At 35.1% G+C, this 20,213-nt stretch overlaps 1 protein-coding gene across 2 annotated transcripts in view; it reads right to left on the reverse strand.

Moving 5' to 3' along the window:
- Window positions 1–20,213, reverse strand: part of KCNH8 (potassium voltage-gated channel subfamily H member 8) — a 175,265-nt gene that overhangs the window by 15,347 nt on the left and 139,705 nt on the right. For both annotated transcript variants that reach the window (XM_086851995.1, XM_086852005.1), the window contains exons 11-13: window positions 18,645–18,859; window positions 4,176–4,214; window positions 2,123–2,478 (exon numbers count right to left, since the gene is read on the reverse strand). In XM_086851995.1, the coding sequence (XP_086708121.1) occupies window positions 2,123–2,478; window positions 4,176–4,214; window positions 18,645–18,859 (610 nt within the window). The remainder of the gene's footprint in view (window positions 1–2,122; window positions 2,479–4,175; window positions 4,215–18,644; window positions 18,860–20,213) is intronic.

A 20,213-nucleotide genomic window follows, 5' to 3' on the forward strand; every position in this document is an offset into this window, starting at 1 on the left:
TTGTACAGACCTGAATTTTCTCCCAAACACAGAAAATTCCACTCCTAGAAGCCAAAAAAGTCAGAAAAGATTAATGGGTGACCTCTTCTACCTAGTTCCTTAGGGCTAGACTGCACTGCTCTGTGAGGGTCTGAGGCAATTCAATAACACAAATGCCTCCTCCTAGGGCTGCCTTTTTTATCACTTACATTTTCTTCTTTTGGTGCTCTTCCACTTCATAGCCAACCCAAAAAGCAATCAGAAAGACCAGGGCTCTATTCTAGAAACTAAAATTCTACCTTCTGTTCTTTGCACCAAGAGCTCTTTAAACATTTGACCCAGACTCTGGGCTTGGCTGCTTTCACTGTGGGGCACAAAGAACCTGAAGTACCTGTGAAGAATTCTGGTTAGTTTCCTCTAGGAAACATCCACAGCAGAAGTTTCTTAAGAAACTGTGGTTATACACTCAGAGCAGCACTGACTGGATATTTCAACCAGAGACTTGTCTTTCTCTTGCCAGCACCAAATATAAATGAGGATTTTAATTAAGATCTTATTTTCTCCTTTATGCTTACAAGGAAACACTTAAGGCTATTTTTTAAAGTTGTATTAGCTTGTGAGTTTAAATATTCTAAAAATATAAAAATCCATCTAGGACATGAAAATGTTTTGTCAGAAAAAAAAAAAGGGTGAAAAACATACACCTTGGGCCAATTTTCCAGCCTATTAATGGGATTAGTCTTCAGTTATAAAATTACTAATGGAACCAGGAAATAATATATGTAAACATACTTTTTTCATATTTCCTTTTGCTGCCTTGGGTGCCAATGCCATTGGGTGCCTTATGCAGTCTGGCTGCATAAGTTCACAGCAATAATGAGCAAGACTACATTTCAGCAGAAATTATAAAAAGAAGCTTTTCCCTGAAATGCCAGTTATTATGTGAATGATAACGGCCTTTACTCGTAGCTGACTGAACCAAATTCATATGAGATGTAGCAAACAAATGAGAAAATATCACATAGTGCTATGGTTTAGCTGGCATAGTGGTGTTTTGTCAAAGGTTGGAGAGATCTTGGAGGTATTTTCCAACCTAAATGATTCTGTGATTTCTAAAATTCATGATTCTATGATTTCTATGATTTCTAAAAATTGTTTTGTATCCTCCTACTATTTGAAATGTGTCTGTACTCATAAGATATATGATGAGGGGGAAAGAAAATCTTGCATGTCCTTTTTATGATTGCATCTCTAGGTACCGGTGCTTTGACAGAGTTAAACAAAGCTCAAGCTGTGGCTATTTCACATTTGCAATGGCAAGTTCCTGAAACTTCCACTCTGCCTCTAATGAATGAAGGAAGTGCTTGAACATGTAAACCACTTCAATTTATAGAGGACAAATCTTGAACTGGAGGATGAACTATTGCCTCTCCTTGTATGCATGTTTGTGATTTCTCTAAAGAATTGGTCCTAAAACTATGATTGCACTGCAGCAATTTAGAAAAAAGTGACAAAACTCACCTGTAAGTAGTGTACAAATAAAAAATTGAACTATTTTAAACTGTGCACTGGTAATACCTCAATAAACTGTTATAGGATCATTCTTTATATCAAAAGACACTGAAAAACAGATTTTCTAAACACTGTATCTAGTGTCTGTATAACTTCCATTATCAGATTTCCTGTCTCTAATGCAAAAAACCCTCTAAATATTTTTCAGAATTGCTAGGCAATTGTTTTCCGTTATATTTCTCTACTCCAGTAATTTTTTTTTGCATTTTCATGGCTATGCTCTAATTCCATCTACTTGCTTTCTAAATTTTTGTGTCTCTGATGGACTTGGAATGTTTTATAGTGCTATTGTGGGAATGAATATTATAGACAAAATGATATCATAAGGCCAGACTATTTAAATAGCTATTTTTGCAGTTGCTCATTTTTTTTACTGCCCTTTTTATGGGTAAAAATACTTTAGTTTGCAATAAAATTCTTAAGTCATAAAATTCTGCATAGCGTGCAACAGTTCCTACAATAATGGGGATGAACAGAAGTATAAACTATTACAAATAACACCTACAGTGTCAATGCTATTTTTAATAGGAGTTACATGATGGAGAAGAAAATGACCATTCATAACTATTACCTTGGGCTCAGATCTGGTGGGCCACTGGTGGTCAGTGCTGACAGGTACAATTTAAGGTTTTTCTCCTTCCTCCTGGAGTAGTAATGGAGCTCTGTTTCATGTTTGGCTCTTGAGGGGTTTGAACTGCAAGCACGGATGGGGGAATGAAAGGGCACAGTTCCTGAGGCCAACTGCTTCAAGTTTCTCCCTAGGTGGCTTTTACTGCTTGCAGTCTTCTTCTGCTGAGTGCTATTTGTGCTTCGTGTATCAATTGTTGATAGGGTGCTGCCTTCTTCTTCTCCCTCCTCTTCCTCATCCTCATCTTCCACAATTGAAGGGAGTCTCTTCTTTATATTTCCATTTCCCTTGAGTTCTGTCTAAAATAACAAATAATACATACTGCTGTGAAATTCAGAGCCTGATGCTGCAGAAACACATTTTCTCTGGTGCTCATTCTGGAACAAGCCCAGACCTAACACAACTTTCATTTCTCATTAGAGAGAGCTCTTTTGGAACTTATCCATAGCCTCAGTTATGGCTATATGTGCAGATACCAGAAAAATACAAACAAATTAAAAAAGGTTGCTTGTGACAGGGTGAGCAAACTCACTGCAATATGTTTTGTTACCAATCAAGACTACATGACTAGCTTTTACAAGCCATTTGCCATATGTACGCTTGAGAAGATTAATTTTGTTTAGCTGAGGCATTACTTCTTGAATGTTATGCTAACAGAATCTTGGTGGTGCACAGAAAAGATCTGAGGCTGGTAATTCAAGTAATACCACTTTTTCACATGGAACCTTCTATAATGTATAAATGGCATTTAAACCAGCCAGCAGAAACCCAATGGTCTCTGTGCCCTTCTTGATTTTTGTAACTGAAGTCATTGCCAGGATGGTAGCCAGACTTTTCAGCTCACTCTAAGTCCCATTAATGCACCAATAGTGTGACAGTTTTGGCTTCAGAACCGAGTCATCAGAAAGAGGAGCTACATCATTTTGAAAAAAATGCAGTTTATATGATTGATGTTGAATCCATAAAAATTTAGAGGCAAAATAGACTTGGGTCCTGTAATTTGCATACAAATTAAAGTACAGTGTAGGAGATCAATGCTATTTTTTTGTGGTATCAAACCATGTTGATCACGAGTGCTGACACATGCCAACATAGACAGGATCGGACCTTAACTCAGAAATAGTTCCATTTACTCCTGTGCTACAACTTACTGAATTGGTAGTAGGTGAATGGCCTAAGGCAGTTCCAGGCCAATTTAACAAACCATATGAACTTCATGGTTTCCAAGGGTTTTTGTTGTATTTAATTTACTATTTTTTTTACAGGCTACTCCTCTTAATCAAGCTTGATTAAGGCACTATTAGCTTCAGACGGAAAACCTCAGATGACCCTGCATAGTCAGATTTCCCACATTCAGGCCAAGTCAGATTGTCTGGGTGGAAATACAGATTTGGGGAATTTATCCAAATATTCTAAGCCCCTATTAGCATCTGTCTAAATGTTTTGCAGCATAGGTTTAATTTTGCTGTGTGTTACAGCACGATTTCAGTGAATGTATGCTTTTCTCTTGGTATATGTTGACAGATTTAGTGAACTGGGGACTTTTTATCTGAGGTATTTAAGAAAAGGTAAGAATTCTAAGTTGTGACAGAAGGCATGTCTTTATAAAATAGAAAAACCTTGTTGTCAACTGTAGTAGTCACTCAAAGGCTGTCTTGATGATCAAATTGTACAGGACCTGGCACTGATACTGCCTATACTCTATAGAAAATGAGTGTTACCCATATTCAAAATTTTGGCTTGGGTAACCATTTATTTAAAATGTAGCTGCTATAGGAGGATATTCAAATTTAGCATCTGGGAAAAAAGATCATAAGCTGTTACTCATAAAATGGGCAGCGGCAGAACTATTAGCATGATGTTATTTGAATTCTCATTCTGAAAAAAATTGGTCTGTTTTCAAGAAGGAAAGGAAGGGGTTTCAAGCTTTTTCCTGGTTATATTTATGTGAATGTTTAAAGTGAAGCTTTGCATAGTTAAAATGTAATCAACATACCTGGGATAGTGTAGGCTTGTTGGATAATTTTGATATTACCTGAAAAAAAACAAACCAAAAAGGTAGGAAATATGTACATCTTCCCAGTTTGGCTTCCAACAGGATACAAACCTCAAAACCAAAACATTTATGTCAGTACAAGAAAGACACTCATGATAAAATGATCATATTAAATTAAATGGTGACATAAAACTGAACTAAGGATAATCCTTGCAAACAGATGCTGTGAGAGAAATAGAAAAGAAAAAAGAGTTGTTTCATCTTAAGTGAGTTAATGAAAAAGATAATATTTTACTTTAATAAAAAAGTAGATCAAGACTCCAAACCTGTGAATAAGTGTAGATGTGTGAAAGCATGCCTGGTAGGTTTCAGTGCTGGTTGGATGGAAATGCAGGAGCAAGTGCTCTACCTTGTCCCTGCGTAGCTTTAGCCCCTGTGACAGACTAGTCTGCATGTGAGGATGAACTGAGTATCTCCAGCATCTCTGAGGAATTTTTAAAAGCAGGGGTGGGACTGAAGCAAGTAGGAGCAAGATAGTCCTGAAGGAGAGGTGTCTGACCTATTCAAGGCCATAATATTTTCTTTTCTTGAATTACACAGAAAGTAAAACAAAAGGAGGAAGAAAAAAACATTCTTTCAAGTGTAACCATTTCTAAGACAATCCACTGGAACTGCTGAGTAATATGTGTTGTGAAAATTCTGCTGTTTATTTGGATGTCCACATCTTGACCTCTTACAGCCTGTATGTATGAATATATCCTATGAATATATAGGAAGATTTTAGTCTGCCAGGAAAAATTCTGAGATATTATTTTCAGCTTTTCTAAACCCACATATCAAGGCCAAAAGTGCTTAATGCATCAGTCAATTTATTTTTCTCCAAACATAGAAGTTAGGCATTTCTGAAAGTCATTTGAACTTGTTTGACAAAAGCCTTCAAAACTCCTAAATATTTAAATTTTCACACAGATTTGAAAGTAATAGTTGTGTGTGGGTTATTTAATTTTTTTTCTTTTTATGTTCCAGGTCTTTCAGGTTAATCTGAAAACTGTTTTGTAGTGAGGGTACTAGTAGTGGTATAATACAGAATACTTAAGTTTTCGTAAGCAAAAATCCTACTGCACAACAGCCAAGCCAGTAGCAGGTGTATCATTAAATGTAGCAATAACACTCCTACCAACAGAGCAACTGCAATAATTAGGATAGATAAGCAAAATAACTGCCATGTTCTTACTGAGTTAAAGTACTAGATTATATTAGCTGAGAATGAGATGTCAGATACTGAAATCTCACAAGTTGCATTGTAATCTATGCCAACTAAAGAATCAGTATCTTCAAGATTCAGGATGAGAGGAAACTAGAAATATGTTAAATTATTAAAGTCAGAATTAGGAAGTACTACTTTGCATTTATTTTTAAAATATTAGTTTAAAATTAAAAAAAATTAGTTTAAAATTGTGCCCAGAATTTTGGGGCATCACTTTGCTTGGTCTCTAGGCACAGGTACAATAAGAATGTTAAATAGCAGCCTTAATTAAAATTCCAAGCAAATCCCAAACATTAGCAGCCTCACAAAAAACATCTCAGAAAGTACCCATTTTCCTGCTGAAGGCTTTAGAAGCAAGTTGTCATTTGTAATTCGTAACGTGGGTGAAGATTTCCCTCACTTTTTGTTTTGATGTTGGTTGTTTTCCCTCCTGAATACATGTCAATCCTGCCTGTACATCTTGGAAACATAGACAAAGAAATCATTATATGGGTTTCAAGCTGCATGACCAGTTGCTAGCACTGTGCCCTTGTTTCTGGACCTCCCACTGCTCCCCAGCACAGGAGCCCCAGCCACCCATCGATCCCTCTCTGCTCTGTGGTACCCTGGCTTGGTCACTGCAGGGGGAAACTGCCTGCACAGCTAATGGGGTTACTGGCAGCACTTTGCTGCCTTGTGGCCTTCCCAAGAGAAGGGTAAAGGAATTTTTGAAGGCAGTTTGCTTTTTGCAAGGAGGGGAGGGAGTGTTCTCAGGAGGCCGTGTAACAGAAAAGAAGGGTAAGTACAAACATGGAGCACATGATGTGAGAAGCTTCTTTTCAGACTTCTCCTGTTTCCCCAAACTTGCTCCTTTAACCCACTTGGGACAATTTCAGTCTGAAAATACTGATATTTTAAAATAAACTATATTTTCCAAAGCACAAAATTCACAGTAAAGAGCTCCATAATTGCTTCTGTATAAATACATTGCAGCCACACTTTCTGCTTGTAACTTTGAATACCCTGTCCTACGCACACAGCAGGGGCCTGGGCTTTATGGCTTAAGGGTTGAAAGCTGGCAAAAGAAACTAATCTGTGCCCAGAGAGAATTCTCAAGGATTTCCCTACTAAACTTTTTCCAGCACCTCCTCTCTGTCTCTCCCTCCAGTCTCCAAGAGAAAAGATGAACAAGAACTTGGACAAAGCCAGTCAAAATGCAGTAAATTAAAAGTCCTCCTTATGCACATAGCTTTATCTTTGTAAAAATGTAGTATCAGTGTAAATAATTAGGAGTTGTTGCCCTAGTTTCTAGGATGCTAAGACCTTTTATTTGCAGCAACACACTAGTGCACTCTTCTATAAAGTGCTCTATTTTTTCCGTATGCAAAGAAAGTGCCAAGTACCTCATATGCCTGCCTTTTAACAGAAGTACAGCTCTTAAAGGATAAGCACTGCTGAAAGAAAAAACACAGATATTTAACTTACTATGCATTGAGAAAAAGCCAGACCGATTGACGTTAGTATGAATTATGTGAAATACTGTCAGAGTCTAATCACATTTTTTATTTCAGCCCTGGTGTCTCTCTATGTCTTGTAAAACCAGCTATTAAATTTAATTTCACAAGACAAAACAATAATAGATCATGTACCAAAAGCAGACTTATAAAATTCTTCCATTTATGGCATCACAAATCTATAATCTCCCAATTTTTTATTATCTTAATGCACAGATTTTAAAAGTTCAGTAATCCTTAACATTGTTTATTAGAAGCACAAAAAGAATATTTCTCCATCTGAAAACACTAGTGGTTTGCTGTTGAAAGCCAGTGATCTGAAAATTTTTCCTGTGTCAAGAGGTGGTAGTAATTTATAAAGTCCCTACCAGGAGCTGTGGCCAACCCAGGTAATTAGCTGTACAATAATTCAAGATAAATTCCAATGATAAAAGCCTAAAAAGAAAAATATAGAGACACAGGTAAATTGGAACCTTATTGGAGGCTAATTCATTATATGTACAGTTGCATGCTGGGGCTCAATAGAATGTTACCAGTGTTTGCTGGTCTGATTCTTTCTGGTTTCTGGTTCTTTGCCTTCACAAAAAGTAGGAATAAAAATAGAAACATAATTTCACTTAATTTCTTGTAATCTTTGGTACTAAAATACATGAATAATTATTTATATTGAGGAGTCAAAAGGATAAAATACATTTTCAGGAAAGGATTTGAAATCAAACTGGAGTATTAACATTCTTAGCATTTGGAAATGGGAAAAGCCTGTTTAGCAGCACTGGCAGTGTGGGGGGAAAAAAAAACCCCTAAGAATGCATGCCAGATGTCCTATTCTTTGCAAATTTACTGTATGGTAATGGGAAAGATACAAGTACATAACAAGAGATTATTGTACCACTGCAAAACTTAATGCCTCACATGTGCTCAGGCCTCAGTTTTCTGTAATCAGGAAATTTTTAATGAAATATCACAAGTCCTCTAAATCACAAAAGACTCAATCACTCACAAAGAGCTTGTTAGATATAATTGCTTTATACTGAGCAATTTGCCATCCCACCCCCTTTGTGTTTTTTCTTGTTTTGTTTTTCTTTTTAAGACTTTCTATTGTTCTTTGGCTTGTTCCTATATTTTCTCAAGGTTATTCTTATCTCTCGTCCTTGCTTACTGGACAGATAGAGTATTTTGTGGAGGCAGATGTTTTCATCCTTCTCTCATCCTTCTTACAATATAGAGTACATTGAGTTAGCAGCAAAAGTTGAACACCAGATCTGTCACCAGAATTTTGTCCTAGGGAGGTGGTAATTGTGAATTGCCGTGAGCTCTGCAATCTCCTGTTAAGTTGTTGTCCTGAATGTTTTGTTTCTTTGTAATTAACTTGTGAAGTTGGTGAAAATGTTCTGTAACTGGCTGCTTGTGGTTAGCTTTGGATAGGTGGTTGTTTTGGTTTTTTTTTCCAAATGAACATTTTATTCGATGCAAAATTTTCACTTGAGGTTTATATACTTATATATATTAAATCTATATTAGAGATATAAGATATTCAAATAAATAATAAATAAAAATTTTAAATATATTATTACATTATTTATATAATTATATAATATATATATATCAATAATAATATTTTGTGTTAAAAGTTTACCTTTTATATTTTTTAAAAACCTGAATGTTAACCTCACTGCATTTATTATTTTTTTAAAAAAATTATACTTTGTTTCATTAGTAATACAAGATTTATTACATTTCTTGGTAAAAAGATGCTACAGAAACAAAAAAACTAACAACTCTTGTCACTTGTGTCATGTTAGGAAGAAATAAATGGGAAACAGGGATGGTATAATTAGTAATTTTTACTTCTATATGCTTGCATCCCTCTGCCCCACCCCAAAACAAGAGAAGAAATTCAAGTCTCAACTGCTCTGAAAATGCATCTTTCATAAGAAATCTGTACCAGTAAGAATTAAAAAAAATAATAAAAAAAGAATTTAAAGAACAGTCTATCAATAAGATGAAAAGAAGACAAAAGAAGGAATTATTAAAACAGACAATAGACCTGGCACTGACTGTACTGTCTGGCAGGTTGTATTTTTGGAAAAGCTTTCAGATTACTGCAGAAAAAAGATACAGTTGAGAAAGCTTTTTAATACTCTTACAGTTTGATTACAGTCAAGTAAAGATTTATGTAATAGTAACTACAATAAAGGCTAACACCTTTCAAAGCAATAAAACTTATATGCTTAACTCCAAGCAGCTCTATTAAATATTTGTATGATTTGTCCTGGCTTGATATTCACTTAAACTCCTCAGTTTGAGGCTGTAGATACTGTGAAGGAGTTGTGTTTGTATTGTTGGCTTTATCTTTAAATGGAACTTCATACTAATATTTATGTAAATATGTATATCTAACTTCAGAGAGTCTCCTGCAAAGAAAAGAGGGGGACGATCATGTGGATTTTGAAGAATATTCTCCAGTTAATTTTATTACTGCCAATTGTCTAGTTCTACATATTCCCAATGTTAGCCAGGTGTTTTGATAGCACTCACAGGACAAATAAGTGGGATGAGTCCTAGTAGGTGACTCCCTGAAGACAGCAATATATCTGTAGAGAATTTTTAAGAAAATTGTTTGATTTCTATGAAGTAGCATGATATAGAACCAAACACGGTCATAGAAATCCAGTATCGATTTTGGACAATGATGGAACAAACACTGAACATGGTGTGATTAGCAATGGAATCTGTCTCTGAACACTTACTATCTAGGCAGTATTGGACTGTATATACAGCATATATGCATAAAATGCATGTATATATTTATTATTACAATCATGCTATTATTTACCACATCATAAAAAAAATTTTCACTGGTCTGGTAAATAATGACACGATTATAATAATATAATGTAATATATGTCTTTGGTATCAAATCTATTTTCAGCATAACTGTATTTGCACTTATGTAGGCAGGTTTTATAGCTCTAGTTTTACTGGGTGAAAGTATAGATGATTAAAAAGAACTATATGCAGATATATTATTTTTCATATCACGAAAAACTTTGCATTTGTACATAAATAGTTTTTGTTTTTACATGCTTTCATATCTTTGAGCAGAGTGGTGGGTCTTCAGAGGTCCTTTCCAAGCTCTGCTACTCTACTGCTATATGAGTAAAGAAAAAGTTGCACTAAAAGCATTACCAGCTCAATAAAATTGAGAACACACATTTGTCTCAATGTAAAATACCAGTTTGATGCACAGCTTGCACAGATTATAGACAGTTTTCTCAGAGACTCCACTACATTTAGTTTCTCACATTTCATCAAGTATCCTGAGGTTATAATGACTCTGCAAGTCATGTAGGAACTTTACCACATAACCCATTCTGACATGAACATTATATATCAAGGTAGTCTATGCCCTCAGAAATAAAGTTTTATAGAAGACATTGTGGTACTATCATTTCCTTCATTAATTAGTCCTACATTACCCAGAATAATAAAAGGACAAGTTATTGTAAAAGTGTTTCTAAATTTAGGGTCCCAAATGGATCAGTGCTATATTAGTACAAAATAAAAGGAATAATGAAAAAAAAAAATAAAAATCAATCCACTCTTCAAATTGACATAATTTTAAAATTTAGCTATATTAGGATTAATTCTATTTTCCATTTTTTACAGTGCAGAGACAAAGATAACATTAATATTGTAAAAGTTATATTACCATGTTCCCTAAGGCACATTGAGACATATTGGAAAAAAGTTATCCTCCAGCATGCCTGTCTAATTAAAATAGAAATATGGTTAGATTCCAAGGCAATACTCTGAAAGCCAGGAGTTTTTCCTGTCTAAAATTCTGTTTGACACAGTGTTTTATGCCCTCCTCGTACAACAGTCTAAAAACATCAATAAGCTGCTTTGCTAGCCTGGATTTTTTTTCAACATGTTACCCTCGGGTTAAGCTTTATAATCTGATGCAGAATGTAATAATCCCAGGAAGTGAAATGAATGGGAATGGAGAGTGTTCAAAAAGACTCAAAATCTAAAATTAGAAGTAAAATTTTGTCGCTTGTTTAAACATGTTAATTCCAGTTACAATGATTTTTTTTTTTTAATATTTGTCAAGAAAGTGATAAGGTCTACTTTTGAAAATCTTCTAATAAAAAATGTAAAGCTCATAATTCCTGTTTCTTAATCCATTCACAAAAGTAAAAGGGTCAGAATTTGGGGATGGGTCACATGTACCTAACATAGTCCCAGACTAATGTAATATAAATTGGTCCATTTCCTCTCCTCCTCTTTGTCCTTTTCCATATCTTTTGTGATTCACCCTTACAGTGAATTGTCCACTTGTTTTAGGTGAAAAATGAGAAAGATTTATAAAAGTACAAAAACAATTAAAAAAAAATTAATGGAAAAAATTACATAATTTCTCAAATAAGTTGTGTTGCGATGAATCTTCTAACTGGAAAATGACCACAAATCATAAAACCACAAAAGAAGACTAAATTTCTAGAGACAAAACCAGACAGTGTAGGTGTCTGTGATATTATTTTCAAAAATATTAGAGTAACTGAAGGCTACAGAAATGAAACAGATTATTAGTGAAAAAAGATTCTTGGGGTAAAGATACTAGGAAAGAAAATAAAAAGGCAAATCAGTCTATCTTATTTGAATTACATGTTTTCTTGCTGCATTATTTCTCAGCAGTGTACCATATTGAAGAATATATTAGAAACATGATAGTGAGGTGATTATTTTGAGGGGAACTGGGGGGAGGAGATGGCTCAGGGGCACCATGCATCAGGCTCAGCAGTAACTGCTGCTAAACAAGCTTTATGAGCTGCTAGACTACAAAAAAAGGAGTCAGACCTGGCCTACACTATAGCTCCAGGTCAGCCTTGCTCCCACAGCAAGTGAAGCAGTTAATTGTCAGGCTGAGGGTCTGGAGGAGGCACTGACTGTAACCCTGCACAGGCAGGAGGCTGTCGCAGCAGATTTCCTTGTTTGAAGCTAGTATCCAATTTAATAACCAAAGATCCACCAAAACGTGCTTACTGTCACAAATACGGGTAGGACATGTGTGAAGTAACTTGCAGAGATCTGTTGGAAAGAGCTCATTCCCAAAATACGTCTCATCCATTTAATATCAAATATGAAGTGTAAAACAGGTGAATTAACTGCTCTGATTTGGTTTGTTTTTGTGAGTGCATGACTTGTTCCATAGGAATACAGAGGTTGAGCTGTGTAAATGACATTGTGCCAGTGTCAGCAATAGAGTAATGTATTTTATGAGGAGGGGGAGAGAGAGAGAGAGGGAAGAATATAAAAAACATATTTCAGAAAGTTCTAGAAGTATAAATGAAAAATCTGAGTAGCTTGTAAAATGTGAGAGTCCTGAGTTATATTTGACAGCAACACTAATTGGAGAGTAGTCCATGCACAGAGGCAGGTAAGAGACCTACTCCAATGAACATATCAAGAATCTAAGTTAATTACATATTACCAGTTTTAAAATTAGCTTAGTTTTTGACAGTATGAGAAGAACCTTCATTCCTACACTATAATCACTGAGAGGTTGAGAAGTTTATAACTCTGCTTCATATCAAGAGGTATAAAGGAAAAATTAATATATAGTGTTTTTTGGGCAGAAGCAGTGACTTCTGTCATCAGTCACTTAGCCATCAGTCACTTAGGGCTATTACCAGAACAATTAGAACAAAAGGAACCACATGCACATGGAGTAGAGAAAAAGATCATAAACAGTTGGTTCACAGTTTGAAAATTATTTCAGTTGTTGGGTTTTGTTTTGAATAATCATAAGGGTAAAGTACCAGACTTCCATTTTTTAGGTGATTTATTCTACTGTTGTAATAATTCTTGTATAGAGACACAAAATCTGCCATTGTTTGGTCTCTTATTCTGCAAGCTTTATACTTGCTGACAATGAACACCAGTGAGTTACACCTGCAATAATGATTCATGATCCTCTGCCAGACAAGCTACTGACAGAGATGGGTGCTTAATATGCTGTAAGCATATTTCAAAATTACAAGTTTTCCTCCAAGTTATTCAGCTTTACTGTTAAAGTAGGACTGATTAACTTTTTAAGGTAAACCACTTCATTTTACACAGCTGCTGGGTGGCGTGATGAAACCATCTCCTCTATTAAAGAGTTTGTTGGAATTGTTTGGGAAATGTTCTATGAAAATTATTATTAAAAATATTTTGCAACCTGTGATTGTCCTACAGTGTGCAGGATGAACTGTGATCCAGGCTGGAGTAGAGGAATAGTGATTTAAGTATGGCAGTGTAGTAAGAGCTGATTTAGTAGTTACTTTTTTCAATGCATGACTTTTATTATAAACACATAGGTAATACCTGTGAAATAAGATTTTTTTTTTCCTTTGGAAGTTAAATAATAATTAATAAGTAATTATGTGACTGAAATTTCTATCAGGTTTCCTTATATTACAAAACTTGCCAAGATTAAAAGCAACTTTAAAAAAACCAAACCTACAATTATTGTTTTTTCCTTAATATTTATGGAGTAGCAAAAGTTATTTTCTTTTTTAAAGTGAAATACTATTTATTATGCAGATAATAAATGCATTAAAAAAATCAGAAATTTTACACTATCTTTGCTGATTCATAATAGATAATCAAATATGTAATAGAAAGTGTTACTGCTATATTGGAAAGGAACATTCATAAATTCAGATGACTTACAGTAGAAATCTCAATCTAGAAAAAGCATAAATAAAGAGACAAGAAAGTATTCATGTCAAATATGTAATCTGCTAGCTGAAAACCAAACAGTGGCAAGGCAGGATTTAATCTGAATTTTGTGCTTGCATTCAAAATATTTTTTTCTGTTCATATTCTGACTACAAGAGCAATACCAACAGAACAAAGAAAGATAAAAGTCTTCAAATAAGCAGTTAAAATTACATGAAGAAGAATCACTTATATGCTTTTAAAATAATTAAGGCTTAGCTGGAACAAACCAGAAAGCTCAGTATATTTTAGATTAGAATTTGTAGAAATTTTTCTTCACAAGCTGTGCCCTCCATTGCATGCTCCAGAGCTTAGAGCTACTTTCACCTTTACAAGCAATTGATTTGGTCAGTTGTCAGATTTTCCAATAGAAAATGAGGAGCATCCCTTGTAATTTCTTAGATACTGCTAATCACAACCTGAGCTTTATTACAGTAAAAATTCCTCACAACTCAGTCATTAATATTTAATAAATTCTAAACACCAGCCTCTCCAAAGGACAAGAATTAATCCCCAAATTGTCAGACAATGCCTTTCAGAGGGAAGATGGGGGAGATCCTTTGGTTTTATTGCTTCTTGGTTGTTAGATTACCTTTTAAAATGTATTTGTCTACTTATTTATTTTATTAGCAAGTAGCCTGGCTAAGGTGCAATAAAACTCCATGTTCCCAAATGGAGAGGGAATCTACCACATTTTCATGAAACCTTGTCATTATGTTTCATTTACACTGTGATACATTGATGGAATAAATCTTTGTGGTCCACAAACTGAGTAATTTCATTTTAGAGAACTGCCTCTTGGGGAGAGGGAAGGAAAGCTTTTGTAGGCACCAGAACACTACTTTTAAGTCCACAAAAAGAAAACTAGATTTTTTTTAGTTGCAAGACCCATCTACAAAGAACAAGTTTTGACTCTTTGGGAACATAACCTCTTCTTTTTGAAAATGACTTACACTGATAGAGCTTTAGTGAGACAAAGATTGTGCCTGCATGTGCCTTGTCTTCCTTTGGGACTTAATTATAGCTCAAGGGACAGTATAGGTGTCAAGGAGGCTTCTTGTTCACAGTGTGACTCTAACCAGCCTTTGGTTTAATTTTTGGCTGGTTTCTGTGGTTTGTTTTGTTTTTTGTTTGTTTTGCTTTTTTTGTTATTAAAAATCTGAATAATGTTGTCTACACTGTAAATTCTTCTGCGTGGACAAGAGAAATAATCAGAAACAATAACCTCTCACAAAGCCTACAAAGATATTGTCCAAACATTTACTTATTCTGAGTCCTTTATAGGATAAATCAGAGTTATGAACAGCTGCTGCAACACTCTAAATGCATCAAATAACACATTTTTCCAGGGCTGGTGGATTTCTTTCAGTTTCTTTCATATTAATGTATGTGTATAGATGCATCCACGTATGTTTTAAGACCCTTCTTCTGAGTGCTTAGTTTCATTAAATCAGATATGGGGCACTCTCACTGCCTAATACATATGTAATTTGTAATTCATAGTGAAAAATTATACAGGTAGGGTGAGGTACATGTCAAAATCTGTCACTCAGCAAACTATTTCCTTACTATGACAACATAGTCACAGACCTAAAAAAAATTGGTTGAAATGGCTGAATTGTTTTAATGTCACAACTCCGGCTACCAGAAAAATTAGTGTTTTCTAACTGTCCTTAAATATTTGAATACACTTACAAACAGTTATTGGTTTATTGATCAAAAGGGAGCAAGGAAAGCAAGGAGCAGAATATGCAAAATCAACAAAAAGCTTTTTATAAAGTTTATATCTTGCTGTGGTGAAAATGTATACATAGATGGCAAAGTAGCACTGCCAGTGTGGCTGAACACTCATTAATGGTTTTAATAAGAAATCACTTAGCAATTCCTGGCTTAAGACTTATCACAAGGAAACCTTCAAACTCTCTCTGATTTTGTGTCTGTTTCTCTAACTTTTACACATTAGAGTCTGAAATAATTGTCTGCTCCTGTACTTAAAATCTGGGCTTTTCCTCCAATATTGCTTAACAATGCTTTCAATCAGTCTATAACCAGGCACCTGCAGTTTCTACTTGTTAGAAATTTGTCTGCTGGGAAGCCTGGTTACATCTCCTGGTTTTACTGAAAAGAGACAAAACTATGGAAGCCCTTGAGCCTTTTCCACAGTTATACCTTACTTGGAGTTCAGTGCAGATGAAGCACATCATTATATATCCTCTTAGACTTGCAAATGAACCAAGAAAACAAATTTAAAATTTGCTTTTTTTTTGTGTGTGTGTGTGTATGTAATCCAGTGCAAAGTATCCAATTTTGACACTTCAGGAGAAGGACACTGCAGGTGACTTCTGATCCCTTTTTGTCCACATGCCTCTAATTCAGTTCAAATCTCTGATTCAACTTTAATCAGCACAACAAAGGTAGAAAGGGGATAATGAACCACCAGGACTAAATTCTTATTAATTCCATGCTTTTTAATGCTGGTGTAAAGTTTTAATAAATCTTCAACCTACAGTAGATTTTGTGAACTTTAGCTGAAAATGCAATATTATTTTAGGTCAAGACTGAAAGACACTTCACAAGTCACAGTGGGGAAATTCATGTTATTTCACCCTGCAGTTCATATGACCTCTAAGGTCACGTTTTCACCCTGAGCTTATGTGACCCTAAATACTGCTGGTGATTCATTTTAAGAAGTATTAAATTCACATTCAGGTACAGAATTACAGTTACTTAAAACATCCATGAAAAACAGAGAGAGAAACAGACTTATTCTAATGAATAGATCTACTGTTTAACTATGGAAAAGTTCTGTAAATCCAAAAATTCCATAAAGCTGCAGAAGTCACAGATACTCTCAAAAGTAAAATCTCCTTATGTTAGGGAGGGGGAATCCAGATACAGTGGCCTAGCTGACAAACTCTCCCATGACACCATTCCCAAGTGCTGTATTTAAAAAAAAAAAACAACAACAACAAAAAGAAGCAAGAAGTCATATTAACAAACCCACAAACCATACATCTGAAAACTTCCTTCTTATCTCTGAGAGTAGCCACCAGATAACTCCAATTATTTCTGTTTGCAAGTATTTTCCTGCTGAAGCAAATTGAGAGGTTGACCAGGCACATCTTGCTACTGACACGTATCTATTCTTATTTGTCAAACCCTGTTTTTGTGGTGGTACAATTTTTGACTGCCTTATTATGCTGTTTATCTTTATTAATTAGAAAAATTATTGGAAAATAAATGAGATACTCTACTGCAAGAGAAAGAGTAGTGGAGGGCATAGTTAAGCAGAGCATGTAGGCAAAAGTGACACTCATAATCTGTCTTGTAATCTTTTTATCTGTGTATGACACTGGATGCTACTTCATGTCAGGATATTTTTCCTTTAATTTTAAGGTAATAGATTATACCATGAAAATAGAGTATACATTCAAAAATGCTCTAAATATTTTCTTTTTTAAAGCAGAAAAGTTACTTGGATGTGTCCCACATTACTTTAAATGCCATTCTCCTCCAAGAGCCTGAGAAACACTCACCTTCAAGGCTGCTGTAGGCTTGCTCTCAGCAGAGTCTGTACATCACCCAGCTGACATTAATTGGGAAGAGTTATCCCTGAATTTATAAAACTGAATGCAGCCAAGAGGGTGATCCCCAGATTTATCACCACAAAGAAAAGCATGAAGCAACACATTGTGGGGATCCAAGTTCCATGACAAAACTGTAGTGGGGAATGCAATAATCTTCAAACTCTATATTTACACGGAGTTTTACTCCTTTTCAACTCAAACCAGGGGAAGTGTGTTATACAAAATAATCACCAGGCTCTCAGAACAGCTGTGTACTCTCAGCTGCTGTTTTCAGCAGCAGGGAGTTTGGAGACATTTCAAGAGACAAACAAATGAGATATCCTGGTTATTTTCCTCTCCTGAAGTACGCACTTATACATGGACTATTTCTGCTGCAATGGTTTAATAGGGTGTTGCTGTGGAAATACTGGCACCAAAGTACACCTAATAGGAAGCTATGTAGAAAATCAGCCCATAATCAAACTCATTGGGGTTTTGCACTGAAAAGTACTTTGGTGTACTCTTCTTTGGCATTATATTTGTCCCCTGTCTTGAGAGTATCTTAGTGAAAATTCATGTTTTTCCAATGTTACTTCTCTCTGTGTTAGGAGAAACACAAAACAAAGACAAACACCTTAACTGTTAAAACACCAACTTGAAAGTTTGGCTATAACTGTCTTTGAGCATTCACATGATAAAGTCAGAAAAAGAGAGATGTCATGAAAGATTTTCACTATTAAAATCTGAATATACATATTTTCTATATAATGTCAGTGAAAGTACTTTGGTGAGTCTGCCCTGAAGACTTTCAGGAGTGCTTTATCTGGAATTTCTTCTTGTTTTGTTTTTGTTTGGGGTTTTTGTTTCTTTTTTTTTTTTTTCAAAATAAAGTGTTAATTTAAGTGGAAAAATGCATTTTAATTGCAGTGTATGAGAAACAACTGTTTTTCATTTTCAGTGCGTGTGATGACATTCTTAACTAAAAATGATAACAAATGTATGAAATAAATGCTCATTAGGCTGGCACATGAGCTTCTAGAAAAGGTATGCCTAAAAACCTTTATTTGGACACATAGTTTATATAACTATGAATTATTTTTAGACATAAATAAAAAATATTAAAAAAATAAATAAATTTTCTCTCATGGATGATGTTTGTTATGGAAAATGAGAAGCAGATTGTTCAATGTTTGTGATCTTACCAACTGATAAAAAAATTCATGTAGGTAATATCTGAATTATCAAACAAATGGAATCAGAAGTTCCTTTAACATAATTTGCCTATTTTTTCTTTATTGTGACAAAATTATAAGGAATGACCAAGGTATGAGAAACCATTGAAAGATTATAACTGAAAGAGACCTTTAAAGATACTTACATCACTTTCATGGCCTTCTCTTAGATTGTAAGTGAGATCATGCTGGATGTCTTCAACAAACTTGTGAGCATACTCTGGATAAAGGTCGAGCACTTCAAAGAGACCTTTGAGTATAATACATTGGAGGTCACAGTATGTTAGAGCTTTAACATCTGCGTTTGTTTTAATAACTTGATCCCTAATGGAAAGGTTTGCTCCAATTAAATCTCCTTTACCTAAAAGGGAATACAAAAATAATTATCTTCAAACCATAAATTCTTTACTTATTTCTTGAATCATAAACCTGTTTAATATAATTGCTACTCCTGAACCTGAAATCCCATTGTTACTAATGCCTTGTTTAATTAATAACATGCTGAAGGATCACTACTTTTTTTTTCCTTTTTTTGCAGGTGCAAACTTAGACACAATTAATTGGAGGTACAAAAACTAATTTCCAGACAGGTAACTGGCTGATTTAAGGGAGCAATAAAGTAAATATGTATAAAATGAAGATTTAAACTAGTAACTCATAAAAGGTGCAATTATTTTTTTAAAAAGCTGTTGTCAGGCATTTATGTACAAGTCTTAAAACATGCAGGTGTTAAGGTAGCATTTTAACATTTCTGTTCAGAAGAAAAAAGATCTTAAAAATAATTCTTACGCTGTTTTTTTTTTTCATTTATGGGCAAGACTGCCTTAGAACAACAGTCTTATGAAAAGCTTCAGTTGACCATGTATTGAGGAGCAGAAAAATTTTATAAAAACTTTTTAAAAAATTTCCATAACATCTGATCTGAGGTAGAGATTCCAAAGTGGAGTCATTGAACCAGAGGTTTTGCCCAAAAGTTAAGGCTGATGGTCTTTGTTAAAGACCTGGACAGTGTGATGGAGTGCATTCTCAGCAAGTCACAGGCAACACCAAAGGACAAAGCTGCCCTCAATGAAAGGGGGACCTCAATGAAAGACAAAACAGCTGTTAGGAGTATCATAAAGTTCAACAAAACCAAATGCCAAGTCCTGTACCTGGGATGAGGACCCTCCCTACAGCAGTATGGACTGGGAACTGACCAGCTGGACAGCAGCCCTGCAGGAAAGGCCCTGGGGGTCACTGTGGACATGCTGAGCATGAGCCAACAATGTGTCCTTGCAGCAAAGAAGTTCAAGGACCACCTGTGCAGCATTAGCAAGAGTGGAACCAGCGAGTCAGGAAATTACTCTTTCCCTCTATGTTTGTCATGCTTCTTCTGGAGCACTGTGTCCAGTTTTGGGCTTCTCAGTACAAGAAAGAATATTGAAAAATTAGAATGAGTCCAAAAGAGGCTACTAAGAATCAGGGACTAAAGAATACAATTTATGAGAAAAGGCTGAAGAAATGGGGCATTGCTCTATCTTACAAAGAGAGGGCAAAGGAAGGATATTATTACTGTCTTCAAAAGCCCAGCAGAATATTGTAGAGAAAACAGCCAAACTTCTCTTCAGAGTGTACAGATATACTGGGCACAGGGTGTAACAAATGGAATTCTTATAAATCAGGAAATGAATGTCAAGCAATGGTGGAACAGCCTGTCCAAAGAGGTTGTGGAATTG

Source organism: Cyanistes caeruleus, chromosome 1, assembly GCF_971803275.1.
Source record: "Cyanistes caeruleus chromosome 1, bCyaCae1.hap1.1, whole genome shotgun sequence".
NCBI lineage: Eukaryota > Metazoa > Chordata > Aves > Passeriformes > Paridae > Cyanistes > Cyanistes caeruleus.